Consider the following 14,389-nt stretch of genomic DNA (forward strand, 5'->3'; position numbering starts at 1 on the left):
GGTGACTTTCTCAGGAGCATCTCGCCCATCACTGCCAACTGGCTATGTTCCATCAGCCAAGGTCCCTCGTGCTGCCGAATGTCGCACAGGCGCAGAAGGGACCTCCAATATGGCTCTCCTCTCACTCAGACCCCCATTTCCCGCGGTACATGAAAAGTAAGCGAAAACAAATTAATACATAATAATGTCATTATGAAAACACATCACAGGGTTTGTACTTTTAACTCATCATCAAGAAATAAACTTATTGCATCTAAATGTTAGCTACATTGATACGGACACAAGAGCAGTGGCACGAGCAGTACCACATGATAAGCACAGCTATGAATTACGCATGCGCATAACTTTCCCTCCATTTCTGCAGACGCGTCAGGACACGTGAGTGTGGCTGACGCATGCGCAGTAACTAAAATACAAGCGGCGGCCATTTTTAGGGACACGGATTAATTCATTAGAAATACACATAGGCAAGCTTCGGGAACTTTACCTAAACAAAATAAATGTTAGTAAAACATACACTTTTGTTACCTTATTACACATAAACGAGGTTCTTGATTTCGGCAAGCCGCAAAATATGCGAAGCTTTGCTTCATCAGTTACACTTGCCACCATGCTGTACTCAGAACTAAATTTAAGATAGAGAAAAATCCTTGCAAGGCCACTGCTTAGTGACAGCAGAATTCCTAATTATTCCCTGGGGAAGAAAGTGCCACGAATCGTAATGAGCTCCTCTTCCTCAGTTGGTGAGTACTTGGAAGTACATGAGAGTCTTTTTCAGTCAGACCCCAAAATGAAGTCAAGCTCATCTAAGCATATCAGTAGCTATTTAAAAGTTACTAAACACCTTGTTTTATGGTAAGTCTAAGCACAGGGCTGGTCTTAAGTGATGAGGTGGAAAAATAATAAAGGTATACAATAATAAAATAAAATATATGGAGCCAGGCTTGTAGAAATTAAAGAGCAGAGGAATGTATCATCTGTTTTGTGATAGTACCACGTCAGAGTGGGAGAAGAGAAAGAAAACTGACAATAATAATGAAGCACAAACAACCTTTCTAAACGGTCTTAGGCCTAGATCTTTTGCATAAAACGATTTAAGGTGAAGTAAAATTTTGTTTTAGATTGTAATATGATACTGCCTTTCGTTCAAGCACGAAGTTAATGCTCCAAATGGCACATATACAAAGCTCCCTGCCAGATCTTCAACGTCTAGATTTGCAAAACTATTTGGCAAAAACTGCATTTAAGAAGATTACTTTGGCTGAACATTGAAGATTATTTGGCAAATGTGGATTTCCCACTATGTAAACACAGCAGTTCTTGGCTCCTATTTTAGGATCAAAATGTTTGCTGTTCGTATTATAAATTAATTAATTCAATATTAAAAAACGTGCATGGCTTTGAGGCATCACATAACACCTGGTAAGGGGAAGAGCTTCACTATACTATAGCAAATGCTTAGAGTCTAATTACGAGTCTGGCAGTCCACAGAGCCCAGACCCCCGGGTGTGGAGATGGCGGTCTTCCGACTGCCTTATTAAAATTAGGGTGGTCGGATCACCAATGCACCGCGATAGTCGCCAGGGAACCGCTGTTCCCTGGCGGTGTTGCAACAGTCAGGCGGCCGCAATATGCTTGCTGGGACTGCCGCAGTCCCGCAAAGAATATTAGGAGTTTCCTTTCTGCCACGGTTTTCATGCCGTTTCCTCCTCCATGAAAACCGTGGTGGAGAGGAAACAAAGGGGGCCCAACCGATATCCCTTGTGCTTCTGTGCGATGGGGTGCATGCAGGAGGGCACAACATGTGCCCCCTGAGTATGTACCCCAGTTCCTGCACGGCATGGACTTTACAGTCCATGCAGCACAGGAAATGACTTTGGCGTTCCCATTGCAGTGCCCATTTTCAGGGCATTGCCATGGGAACATTTTTAAAAATCCCACCACACACAAGGAATACTTGTAATCTGGCAGGTGGCCGACCACGGGTTTGGAGGTGCTGCAGCGGGGCGGGCCCGCCATTGCACACATAAACTTGTAATAAGGCCCTTAGTCTATATGATTTACGAGAACCTCCCTGCCTGATCACTCAGAGCAACTTGATAAAGTCAATATGGAGTAGATTTTACAATCAAACTATGCTGCATCCCTAAAAGGGATGATCGTGGGCTGGTTCTCTGACTTGCCTTTTAAGAGCTTATCCCCTGCTAAGTTGTATGAAGGGTCACCTTCAAGTACTAGTTTCCCCTTCTTGGCTCTGTTACTATCTGAGCCGCACCAATCTCCATGGTACAGCATGTATCATGGATCGGTTCATTTTGGAATTTCAGTATGCAGGGCTGATCTTCTCCTTCTGAGATCTTGCAGAGGACCTTTAACATCACAGGAGAGTCAGCACAGTGGAATATAGCTCAGGAAGGAAAAGGAGCCAGGGAATTTTCCTACCGCTATTACTCGTATTCTTCCTATTGCTCACACAAACCATTGATGCCTATGGATGAAATATCCAGCTTCAGTGTCAGATCCATGGACAGCCATTTGAAAAAAGCTATACAAAGCAATCTAAGTAAAAGGTCTCTCATGGTATAGTCCTAAAAAGGAAATAAAGTGTCATAGTATGTGTTACCACTGCAAAAAAGCAATTTAAATCCCATGGCCAACCACTAAACAACATTAGACAACAACTGCACTTTCTCTTAAGAGAGAGAGAAGTAGTCTTAAGAACTGAAAAGTCAACCTAAAGCTTGACAATGTTGTGGTTGATGCAAAGTGTGGATGCCAGGTTCACAGGAACAGAGCCCAGCATCAGCAGGTTCATCTTGCAAGGGGTGAAACAGAACGGAAAGGCTCTAAGAAGACGCAGCAGTATAACAAAGGTGCCTCCAAGTATAGAAACCAAAGAGCACAACCCTAGCAGAGGTGATTTGACCAGCACCACATGCTCCCCAATGACTCTGGCACCACCTAATGATGTAACCATGCTATAGAAGGGACTGACTGAAATATTTATTAAGCGCACTTATGCCGAGGAGTCTTGGCGCTGCATGGAGGGTTTGGCTGCTACAAGGGTGACTAGGCCGTGGTGAAAAGCCAGGACTGACTACCTTACAAGGAGTGCTGAGGATTGAAGAGAAAAATTGCTGCTGTGCAATGTAATTTTTCTCAGCATCTTAGAGAGAATGTTTAGTGGATGCAGAGGCTCTTACCATCTACAACTGCCGCCATTGCTGTCATCCGTATCAGAAACTGGAGATGAGCGCACATCAGAGCACACTTTGTCAGTGTGATGGGAGGTGTTAAAGGAGAAATCCGTGGGCATTTAAAATGAACTGTACAGCTTTCAGAAAGCTTAGGAATGGGCACTCTTAAGAGTGCCTCTGACTCTATGCTTTATTCGAAATCTGATTGTAAACAGGCAACTAAAAGTGCTGCTGCTGTTATGTAGCGCGCTTGAAGAAGGACTAACTCAGTGCTGGGTCCAGACATGAAGTTCACTCACAGGGACGGTTAAATCCACCAGTATCCTCCCCGGCTTCTCAGGCTAGTAAAAAGTTGTTGAGTCGCTGAAGATATTTATTACACTATTCTTGCCACTGTACTGCACACGTTACCAAAGTATTTATTTGCATTTATGTAGCGCATACATTAAGCACCACATTAGTTCAGTATTTTTGCCTTGCAGTGTTTAGATGCTGCACCCAAAATGTCTAGCATCAGCACTACACAAAAGTTCATAAATTCAGTGGATGAAAGTTGGATGACACTAGGTGAGATGGAGGAAGTTAACAGGAAACCTAATGCTGGAACTCACCTACCAAAGCAATAATTCAATCTATTTTTATTGCCTAAACATATCACAATTGCCCTGTATTTGTTTTGTAGCTGCTATGGTAGATTTTTGTTAGAATTCCATATCTTAGATTTATCACATGATGGCGTGCTTATGAAATATGCTTCCTGTAATTTTGTGGGGTTGGATCTCATGGTGGTGATACGAGGAATGCTGCTGAATGTGTGCCTTCGTCCCTCTCACCCCCCGAGCATCTTCTAAAGTGCCAATAAACCCAGTGGACCCGCTCTCGAGCCTCCTCCCGGCCTAGGGGTGGCGGGCGGGTGATTCACCACCTTGACTGGTTATCAATCACATTTGATGAGACAGTGTGCCGCTCTGTCGGAAAACTAATTAAAGTGTGATTGTAAATTTTAGGACCTGTCCGACAAAATGAAGGCTTTCGTGGACCAGTACGGCGACAACACCGATGCCAAAATTGGAATCGTGGAGGTAAGCTGCTGCTGTGCACATTGGGTTGTTAAACTTGCCTGTTTGTAACAAATGTCCCTGTTTAGACCGGTATTAATCAGCAGAAAGACACTTGGCTACTCGTGGGAGCATGAGCAGCTATTTCTTCTTGTCTGTCCGTGCATCAGAAAATACAAGGCCTTTTTTTTTTAACTCTCAGATCCTGTGGAGCGACGGGCAGTCTGTGCTGCTCACAGCCTTTCTGTGCTGCTCACAGCCTTTCTGTGCTGCATGCAACTGTAAAGAAAGGCTTTCTCGGCTCTTCCCTCCTTTGAGGCATTCCGCGCACACGCTGAGCATTGCAGCTTCAAGCCAGAGACATTAATTGGGCGCGTTCACGGCCATATTCCAGGCAACTACAGTACATTCCCCCGTGCTCTGAACTAATGTTCATCTCGGCCATTGGTCCGGAGGCCCAGCGCCTTCCAACTTTGTGCTATAATGGCTATTGTAGCTGAGGCAGCCATAAACAGTACACCGCATGGTTGCACAGAGAATTCATTGCTCCAAAGGGTTTATGTAATTAAATGTTCTAAGATGGCAACTTGCTGTTTCCAGACCATTTCAAAGATTGCCGAAAGCATAGTTTCTGAGCTGGAGGCATAGGTTGTTTTTCTTCCCAATGAGCGCCGGAGCACAGAGGCAATTAAACGGTCGAATGTGACCCGGCTCCACGCCATTTTGGTTAGAAATTCATAGAAAGACTTCAATGTACCCCGTTTCATGTGCAAGCATCTCAGTAATGCATGCTTTTGTCTTGGTACTTATGCTCTTACAAAACATTTCTGTTAAAAATTGGGTTACTGGTTGACCAGGGTGTGAGCCCTGGACTGGTCAAGCAGCAACCACAATCCTAGTCAGGGTAAGTCACAAGTAAACCTCAAATTAACCTGTGCTCAACTCTCTAGCAACTTGGCACAGAGCAGTCAGACTTAACTAAGAGGAAATGTTTAAAGTATTTGTGAAAAACTTCAAATATTAAAAAAGTGAAAGCACCTCACAAAACAATTCCACACCAGGTTAGAAAAATAGATCTGAGTTTAGTAAATAAAATAAGACAAGAAAAATGTCATCAATAGAACAGGCGTTATGATTTTTTTTAAAGAATGAACTGCAATATAGCACCTAGAAAAATAAAGCTCCAACCACGGCTAGCTGGTTACGTTGGAACGGGTCAAATCGAAAAGTTTAGGCCGACCCAGATGGAGCACGGGTCGGATATAGCCACAGTTTAGTCCCACTGAAGGTCTAACTTCTCAATTTTTGTGTCACGAGTCCCGTTTGGGTGGAAGACGATCGCCGGGAGCAAAGAGTGTGACACTGTTGGTGGTAGGCATTGCGCAAGGAGCAGGAGGGGCAGTCGCAGATGGATAGGCTGGGGCATCATGTTGGTGGTCCTTGCAGGCTAACAATGCTTGCTGCGTGAAGAGACAGACTTGTGGTTGTTTGTGCTGATTTTGTGTGAGAGCAGTGCAGTTCTGGTGTGAACGTGCATGTTTTCTGTCACAAAGAGCTCAAAAGTTTAAATTAAAGATCTCAAGACCCTCACCAAGGGCCCAGGACCTAAGAGATGTCTCTTGGGGTCAGGAACTCTTTGAAGATGGGTCCAGGAGCTGTGAGAGCCTGTTATGTCCCTGAGGCTCAGATCAGTAGGCCAACAGGGTACCCTTTGAGTCACTCTGGAGTCCTAGGTTGAAGATGGGCAGTAGGTCAGCAGAGCAGGCAGCCCTCCTTCAGAGCAGCAGTCCAGCAGAGTGGCAGACTTGCAGCACACAGCAGTCCTTCTTCCTGGCAGAGTATCCACAGGTCCAGAAGTGTACTCAAGTTGTGGTGCCTGATGTCCAGGATTCATACCCAGTAGTGCCTTTAAAACGAGAGAGACTTCAAAAGGCATGCTTTTGAAGTGCACAGTTGTCCTGCCTTCCCTGCCCTGGCTCCAGACTAAGTGTAGGGGGTATGCAGCCCTTTGTGTGGGGACAGGGCGGGTGTAAGTGGGGCTGGGTCCAGCTCCTAGCTCCCATTCTGCCAGCGATGGCCTGTTCAAGTCACACCTAAGCTCCCATTTTGTTAGATTCTCTAGGAGCAATACACAAAGTCCAACTGCTAACTACACCCAGTCATGTGACCAGAGACAGGCTGCAGGCACCAAATGGCTAAGGCTAGAAAATGACAACTTTTTAAAAGTGGCATTTTTAGACTTGTAATTTAAGAGTTTTCCACTACAGGAACATATTACATTTAAAAGTATGTCATGCTTTTTAAATACATGGCACTCTGCCCTCTGGGCTGTCCTGGGCCTACCCTAGGGGTTAATTATATGCACTAAAAAGGAAGGTTTGGGCCAAAGGTTATCTTGCCAGGTCGTAATGTCAGTTTATACTACACACATAGGCTCTGCAGTGGCATGCCTGAGACATCAAAGAGAAACTTAAGTGGGTGGCACAGCCAGTGCTGAAGACCCATTAGTAGAATTTAATTTGAAGGCCATGGGTACATGTAGTACCACTGTACTAGGCACTTGTAAGTAAATTAAATATGCCAATTAGGTATAAACAGGACCACTGGAATTATGCAGCAGCGGAGGGCCAAATTATGTGGCAGGGTTAATTAAATTATGCAACACTGAACGGCAAATTATGCAGCATTATACAGCACATTTTGTGATAGTATTACTTCATTATTTTGCCAATTTTAAACTTGTTAATACTTTCTGGGCATTAGTTGAACCTCCTTAGTACCAGTTTAACACCCACATATAAGCAATAAGCAATGGAAAGGTGGCCATTCCATCTTTGCAAAGGGCCTTCCAATGCGTGGCTACACATGTTGCTGCGTGTTTGGTAACTTTTGAACCATTTCAGATAGAAAGAATTTTTTTTGGGTTGCAAAAATCTTCAGAGTCCGCAGTGGATGATGGATTATGTAGCAAATGCGGTAAAACTATAATTATGTGAAAATCACTGTGGCTGCACAATCGCATAATTCCAGTGGCCCTGGGTATAAGTCAATATTAAAAAAAAAAAGGTGATGATGGACGGAGCATTGACAATACAAACACTCACCCCCAGTCAACTGATCTGGGTTTAATCCATCACCGTTCTTTTGCTCACTCCGCCACCCCAGTTCAGACATGGTCATATGCAAATCAGTCTGACCCTGTGCCTCATGGGAACAGTCCAGCCCGAACTGCCAAGCCTTGTCTTCCCTGGACCGGAATCAAGCTTCCCAGGACCGGTTTCTGGCATTACAGCCGCCTTCAGTCGGGCTTGCTTGACTCCAGTGGCAAAGTGAGCAAGGGACTCACGTCTGAGCATACCCTGCCAATTTAGGGCGAACAAAGAAAAAACAAAGGTGATGATGGATGGAGCGTTGACAATACAAACACTCACCCCCAGTCAACTGATCTGGGTTTAATCCATCACCGTTCTTTAGCTCACTCCGCCACCCCAGTTCAGACATGGCCATATGCAAATCAGTCTGACTCTGTGCCTCATGGGAACAGTCCAGCCCGAACTGCCAAGCCATGTCTTCCCTGGACCGGAATCTAGCTTCCCAGGACCGGTTTCTGGCATTACAGCCGTCTTCAGCTGGGCTTGCTTGACTCCAGTGGCAAAGTGAGCATGGGACTCACGTCTGAGCATACCCTGCCAACTTAGGGCGAACAAAGATAAACCAAAGGTGATGATGGACGGAGCGTTGACAATGCAAACACTCACCGCCAGTCAACTGATCCGGGTTTAATCCATCACCGTTCTTTTTTTTTTATAAGTCAATATAACCATGTTTAGAGGTGAGGGTACATACACTGTAGCACTGATTAGCAGTGGTAAAGTGCTCAGAGTCCTGTTGCCAGCAAAAACAAATTGAGATAAAGTAGAGGGTAAAGGCAAATAGTTTGGGGTGACCTTAAAAAAAGGGCCATTTCCAGCAAAATGCAAAGCCACATGCATCGTAATGGAAAGGAAAAAAACAGGATCAAATGATCTACCCACATCTAATGCATGTCACCTTGAAATCAGTTGTACATATGTTTCACTATGGAATGAGCAATCTCATAATCTAGGTCGTTTTCCAGAGACATACTCAGGTAGGTTTTACCTGGAAAATATGTCCTAGGAAAACCTTGACGGTGAGATAATAACACATACACAATTAAAGCAAATCTCAGGATTCCCAGTGCTTAATTTAAACAATTGCTAGTAGTTGGGGTCCACCAACACTCAGTTTTAGAGACCAAGACTGATTTTTCCTCAGCAAACTTTGATCCACAGCAAAAATGAGAAAAACGCAAAAAGAGGGAAAGGAGAAGGAAGAGAAAGATGGAAAAACAGTCACAAAAAAATCAGGGATACAAATAAACCTCTAAGAGTGAAATAAAGAGACCAGGAGTGTCTGGTGAAAGTGTAATCAAGCTACAGTAGTCTTAGTTTTTTGGTGCCCAGAACTACAATAGCACCAGCAGATGGATTCTGAACAAAAAATCAGTTGGCACTGGCACTGATTCTGGTACAGATTCAGCACTGAGGACACCGAATTCAGACACTCATTACTAGTGACGCGAGCAAGCTTCAGTAATCACACACCCAGCTCTACCAATTCAGTAAGCATTTCACTAGGTCTCTCCAAGAAATTTGAAACACAGGTTTCCATCACAGAGCAGAGTTCCAATTCACCTCTATAGTTTAAGGATGTGTGAAATTGTGTAACTGTTTTCATGATATGTCCCAAAATTCCATAAAACTTTCACAAAATAACACTTTTACTGCAAAATGTGGTTTGCAAGTGTCTTGCATGATTTGTTTTCATAAACTTCGGGTAAAACCATCTCAGAAGATATAGCGTGGAGACTGGTCTGAGCACAAAATGTCTTAGGGCCTCATTACGATATCGATCGGACCGCAACTGACCGGCCGCCGGTTGCAGTCCAACCGACATCTGCCTCTCTGGTCCGACCGCCGCATTACGATGCAGCAGTCAGAGGCAGCAGGAGCAAGGACCAACCGCTGCTGTTCCAACAGGCTCAAGGAGCCTGTTGGCACAGTGGTCAGAATGTATTTCCTACAATAAGGGTGATGACTGCTCAGGCACCGCCGTAGGGATTACGATGTCCCTTTCGGTCTGGCTTTTTATGGTGGTCCGACCGCCACAATAAGGCAGATGGAAATTTACTTTTTTGGCCCCCATCCCTCCGCGGCCTCCACTACATACAGTAGTGAACGCAGTTGCATCATAATTCGTAATGCAGGACATCTGACTCCTTGTAGGGCGGCCCTGTTTCCGATACGATGCCGGTCGGATGAGTATGCCGGTCGGACACTCGCCCCCCCGGCATTGTAATAGGGCCCTTAGTCATTTTCTTCTGCATGCAAAATATGTGAAATTCCATAAATTCCTAAGTCAAAATTTTGACAAATTTTGCAAAATTATTACAATTCCGGAACTGCTAATAGTGTACCACCACAAATAAAATGCCACCCAGACCTACCCTACTCACGTATTTACCATAAAATCAAGATCTCTGTAATTCTGGTAATGAGGCTCTTAGCCGGTAACTCCTGTTATACTCCGAAGTTTTTCAATTCAGAATAAGGATCTAGGTGGCTGAGTTCAACGGTGAGTAGAGTTCTATTGCGTAGTTTCGTTCTACTTATAATACCAGATTTTTCCTTTACTGTCGGAGTAAGGCAATGGTCGAATTCTAATTGTTAGCAGGCTCGTACTGATCTGTACTGTGGACATCAAACACTGTACTATATAGCCTGCCATTGGTTATTTCACCCGGTCCACTGCCTATCTTTACATCATCTGTGGCACTTTCAGTGCTTCCTCACATTAGAGCCTCCAGAGCATGTTCAAGCTATTTTTGCATATGATTGCATGATCTGGATACGTATATGCATGTCTAGAATGTTTAAGAATAACTAAAACAGCTAGGCATGGCAGTGCTGTCGATAGAGGTGAGTCACAAATATCAGGTGAGGGGGTTAGAACAGGTATGTTTTTTCTCTGTTTAACTTTGGAGCTAGTAGACTGGAAGTATTAGCAGGTCTATTGATGAATGGCAATCACATCATTGTCTAAGGGGATGATAGTGACACCGTTGTACATTTTATGAAGGAGCATCTAAGGTTTCAACTGAATCTCAGCTTCCACATGCAGCATGCGCATGTGACTGTAGCGTGTGGAGGTACGATTCTCAAAACACTTTTGCCACCGTCAACAAATGTATGCACCTTATACAATTGTAAAACCTATATGTCCCCTTAAGTGTTAAGGTGCCACTATTGTTCTGTTCTATGTTTCAAACTGTGCAAGTAACAGAACCCTAAGCTCTTGCCTAAAAGCCCTTTGTGTTTTGCTTTGTTTCCTTTTTATGTTTTACGTGTGTTAAGTAGGGTACAGGCTTGTGCCCCACCTTGTATATTGTCTGTAAATTTTGTCCTACATTTCAAAATAAGTAAATACACGACCCCTGTCCGGCTGGACATGAATGAATGAATGAATGAAATAAAATGTATAAACGCGCAACTAAAACCCGAAGTCATCAAGGCGCCTAACAAACATGTCAAATCAATATAGAAACGATTGCGTCTATATTTATTAATTCTATTTTCACGCTTGTAAGGGACCACTGTTGCCTTAAAGAATCTACTCCCAAGGTCCCTTGCTGACTTTATTGGATTCCCTTGTTGTTCTTAAATATATTAACATTATCTCAGTCATATCAGTAGTGCATTTAAGATGATTAACTCGCATCCATCGGATGACCTCTGTTAAGCATAGCTTAAAGTTGAGCTCTGATTCATTAGAGTCTTTGTCTAAGTCTAAGATCAATTGCGTGTCATCGGCATCAGAGGTTGTTTCGATGTCAAATGAGGATAATAACGAGATAAGCAGGCCCTGTAGATGTTGAACAAAAGAGGGCTTAGAGAATAGCCCTGTGGTACGCCCGAGGTGATGGGGTGTTCAGTTGAGAGAAATGATCCTAGGGCTACTGTTTGTCTGCGGTTGTTAAGAAAGAATTTTATCTAGGGTAAACCGGTTCGAGGTATGCTGCAGCTTTTCATTCGAGAAAGAAGAATGTCATGAGAAATGGTATTGAACTCGTCAGACAGATCCAATAAGATCAGCACCGCATTTTTTCCTTTATCTAAAGTTAGTTTCAATGTGTCCACCATTTCTAGTAGTGCAGATTCGGTCGAGTGCTTAGGATGGAAACCAGGTTGGCGGGGTTGTAGTATCCTGGCCTCTTCCAAGAAGATTGTAGGCTGCTTATTGACCCGTCTTTCTACAATTTTACCAAGAGTGAGTAATAGTGAGATGGGGCAAAATTTAGAGAGCGTAGAGGGATCCGTAACCTGTTTTTTTCTCGAGTGGTTAGACAACTGCCAGATTCCATTCTGCGGCGACCGCCGCTGTGGCCAATAATTCATTTATTATGTTGTTAATTACTGGGCTGACAATGTCTATGATCTTATGAAGTACAGCAGGAGGACATGCATACACGAGAGGATAGCTTGGTGCAACTGTTCCAATGTAACCCTATTAAAAACCTAAAGAGAACGTAGCTGAAAGAACCTGTGACCATCTGCCCCTGGGGCTTTCCATCGTGAGACTCCAGTGTGAAGTCCCCTAAAAGTGTTTAGGATTATTAGAGGGGGCTGTTGATGTAAATCTTGTGCTAAGCGTACCCAAATATACATGGCGAAGGTATGTTTGATGCTCATCAGCCTTAGACCAGTTCCTACATCCATTAGACATGAAGTGGTCATGTAAGCACATGGCTAACATGATTCTTGTATGTATCGATATTTACTACTTATGGGATGATCACGAATCTGGTGCATATACCACTGTGGTAATACCACCAGCAGAATTACTGATACCTCTACGAAGGGATGTCATTACCACGTTTGGTATGGCGGCACCATTATGTGTGTCGAACATTGTAATACAGAATAAAGGCAGCAATCGGAGTTTGTGTACCGATTTGTGCAGGTTTTCCCCTCATTCGGGGCACTTTTAGGCATCGTCTGCCTGCTTTTAGCAGGTGAAAAGGGTCCTGTGACAAACCTAAGGGGTGAGTTCACCGCAAATCCCTTAATGCCGATTCAGTAAGCAAATGTTGTTTGTGTCTGCCCGACTTGAGCTTGCTGGCAAACATATAATGAAAACCTCCGAAGGGTACACAGGAGACCCGTGCTGAAGAGGTATTTAAAGTAGTATTCCTTAAATCAACTAACTTAAATCGTGTTTCTGCAGCTTGAGTCTTTTTTTAAACTGCCTCCGCCGATGACCCAGGTCTTGTTAGTGGCACTCATATAGGTTTTGTCTTTACAAACTTTATATAATCTCACTTTGAGCTATTGTGGCGTCGGCGGCCTCTGTTGTAAATCTCACAGGTTTAATTCGGAGTCTCTCTTTGTGAGCAGACGTAGGAGTAGAGTGACGCTGAGACGGCTCGAGGACCCTCTGACAGGCTGAGCCTGTATCATAGCATCCCTGTTGACACTCCCGCGCCCTAAGAGTTAACTGTAATCCCGAGGAGACTCTCGCACAGCTGTGTACACAGGCCGCCTTTTAACCGCTGGCGCTGGTGAGGTTTGCACGGAAGGAGTGCCCTGGGTTTAAGTGGCGCGTCAAGGCGCAGGGCTCTTTGGGTTTCAGTGAGTCGCCCGTGGCTCTACACTGCGAGCTTGAGTTGCCACTTACTCTCGATGTAATACACTTTCATTTGATATCCTTTCAGGTCACTGCTTCCACTGACACAGAGATCTTGAAATCTCAGCTATTTTAATCTGAGACCAGGCTGCTCTGCATTCAAATGGCTTTGTAATGCCTCACCGCCGCAGTGGATGTGAGGCCTTTTCATGCTAAATATGCCCTTTTCAATTCGTTCATTTAGGACTGCAGCAAAAGCACATTAGCTTTAGAAATATGGATATTTTTGGTGTGTGCTGGAGGTTTTGATATTTGCTCCAGGGGGCCTGAAATTCTTCCATTAGCTGTGCCCATTCATCAGTGTCTCACTCCAAAAGACTTACAGTACTTTTTTTGTGTTTCTTATTTTACCAGGCCTTCCCTTTTATCAACATGCTTTAGTGATTATTTAGGCAGTCACATAGATGGAGAAGGAATGGCCAACACCATGCAGCATGTGACAAGGGTCTAGCAGCAGACTGCAAAGCAGGGCCGCGACAATACCCGTTATGATGTTTATTTCTTTTTAAGTTGCTTTATAAAGGGCAAAGGGGCAACAAACGAATCCCCCTCAAGTGCTACTATGAAGCATCGGCTCAAAGTCTGCAATTTTATCCTCGATGCACGTGTGATTACCCCACTGAGCCTTCGAGCGTCATTACCCTCTTCTGGTAAATTCACTTCGTATTTCATTTACAACCAACTACAATGTGCAGCTCCTCACACATACACTCGGGCGCACATGGCCATGCATGCACAGAGATGCAAGCAGACGCAGAGCTACGCTGCTACAGGCACACATGCACATACATTCCAGCCCTCATTATGGGCTGATGTGCACAAACCATCATACTCCCTGGTGTCTATGGGTTGTATGATAGAGGCACGCATGGCTAAACCACGCGTGCCTCTACAACGCAGGCTGAGGAACAAATGCATCAGAACAACGCATTCCTTTACCACGCATGCATCGTTACCACGCAATTTTGTGGGAAGGGCATGACTGTTAAAGGGATGTGTGGTGAAGGTCACACCCCAGCCCCAGACCCTCAGCCCTAAAAACTATCCTGTACCACCTTGAGCCCTAAACACTACCCCGACCTGCCCTGAGCCCTAAACACTACCCTGACCCACGAGCCCTAAAACTACCTCCAACCCTTAAAAACTATGGGGCAAATTTACAAGCCCCTTGCGCCTCTTTGCGCCGCCATTGCATCATTTTTTTTGATGCAACGGCGGCGCAAACAATGCGCCCTATTTACAACCTGATGCATCTAGGGAGATGCGTCACGTTGTAAAGCCCTGAGTCACTTTATACCTGTGTCTGGTATAATGTATGCAGGGGGCCATTCCTACGCAGGAAAGCCTCGTAAAAGTGACGCAGAGTTGCCC

General features: G+C 44.5%; 1 protein-coding gene across 1 annotated transcript in view; it reads left to right on the forward strand.

The window, feature by feature from the left end:
- CALB1 (calbindin 1) overlaps nt 1-14,389 on the forward strand; it is a 182,913-nt gene that overhangs the window by 64,949 nt on the left and 103,575 nt on the right. The window contains exon 3 of the mRNA XM_078687061.1: nt 4,205-4,279. Coding sequence (XP_078543187.1) covers nt 4,205-4,279 — 75 coding nt within the window. The remainder of the gene's footprint in view (nt 1-4,204; nt 4,280-14,389) is intronic.

The sequence above is a fragment of the Lissotriton helveticus genome, chromosome 4_1 (genome assembly GCF_964261635.1).
Source record: "Lissotriton helveticus chromosome 4_1, aLisHel1.1, whole genome shotgun sequence".
Lineage (NCBI taxonomy): Eukaryota > Metazoa > Chordata > Amphibia > Caudata > Salamandridae > Lissotriton > Lissotriton helveticus.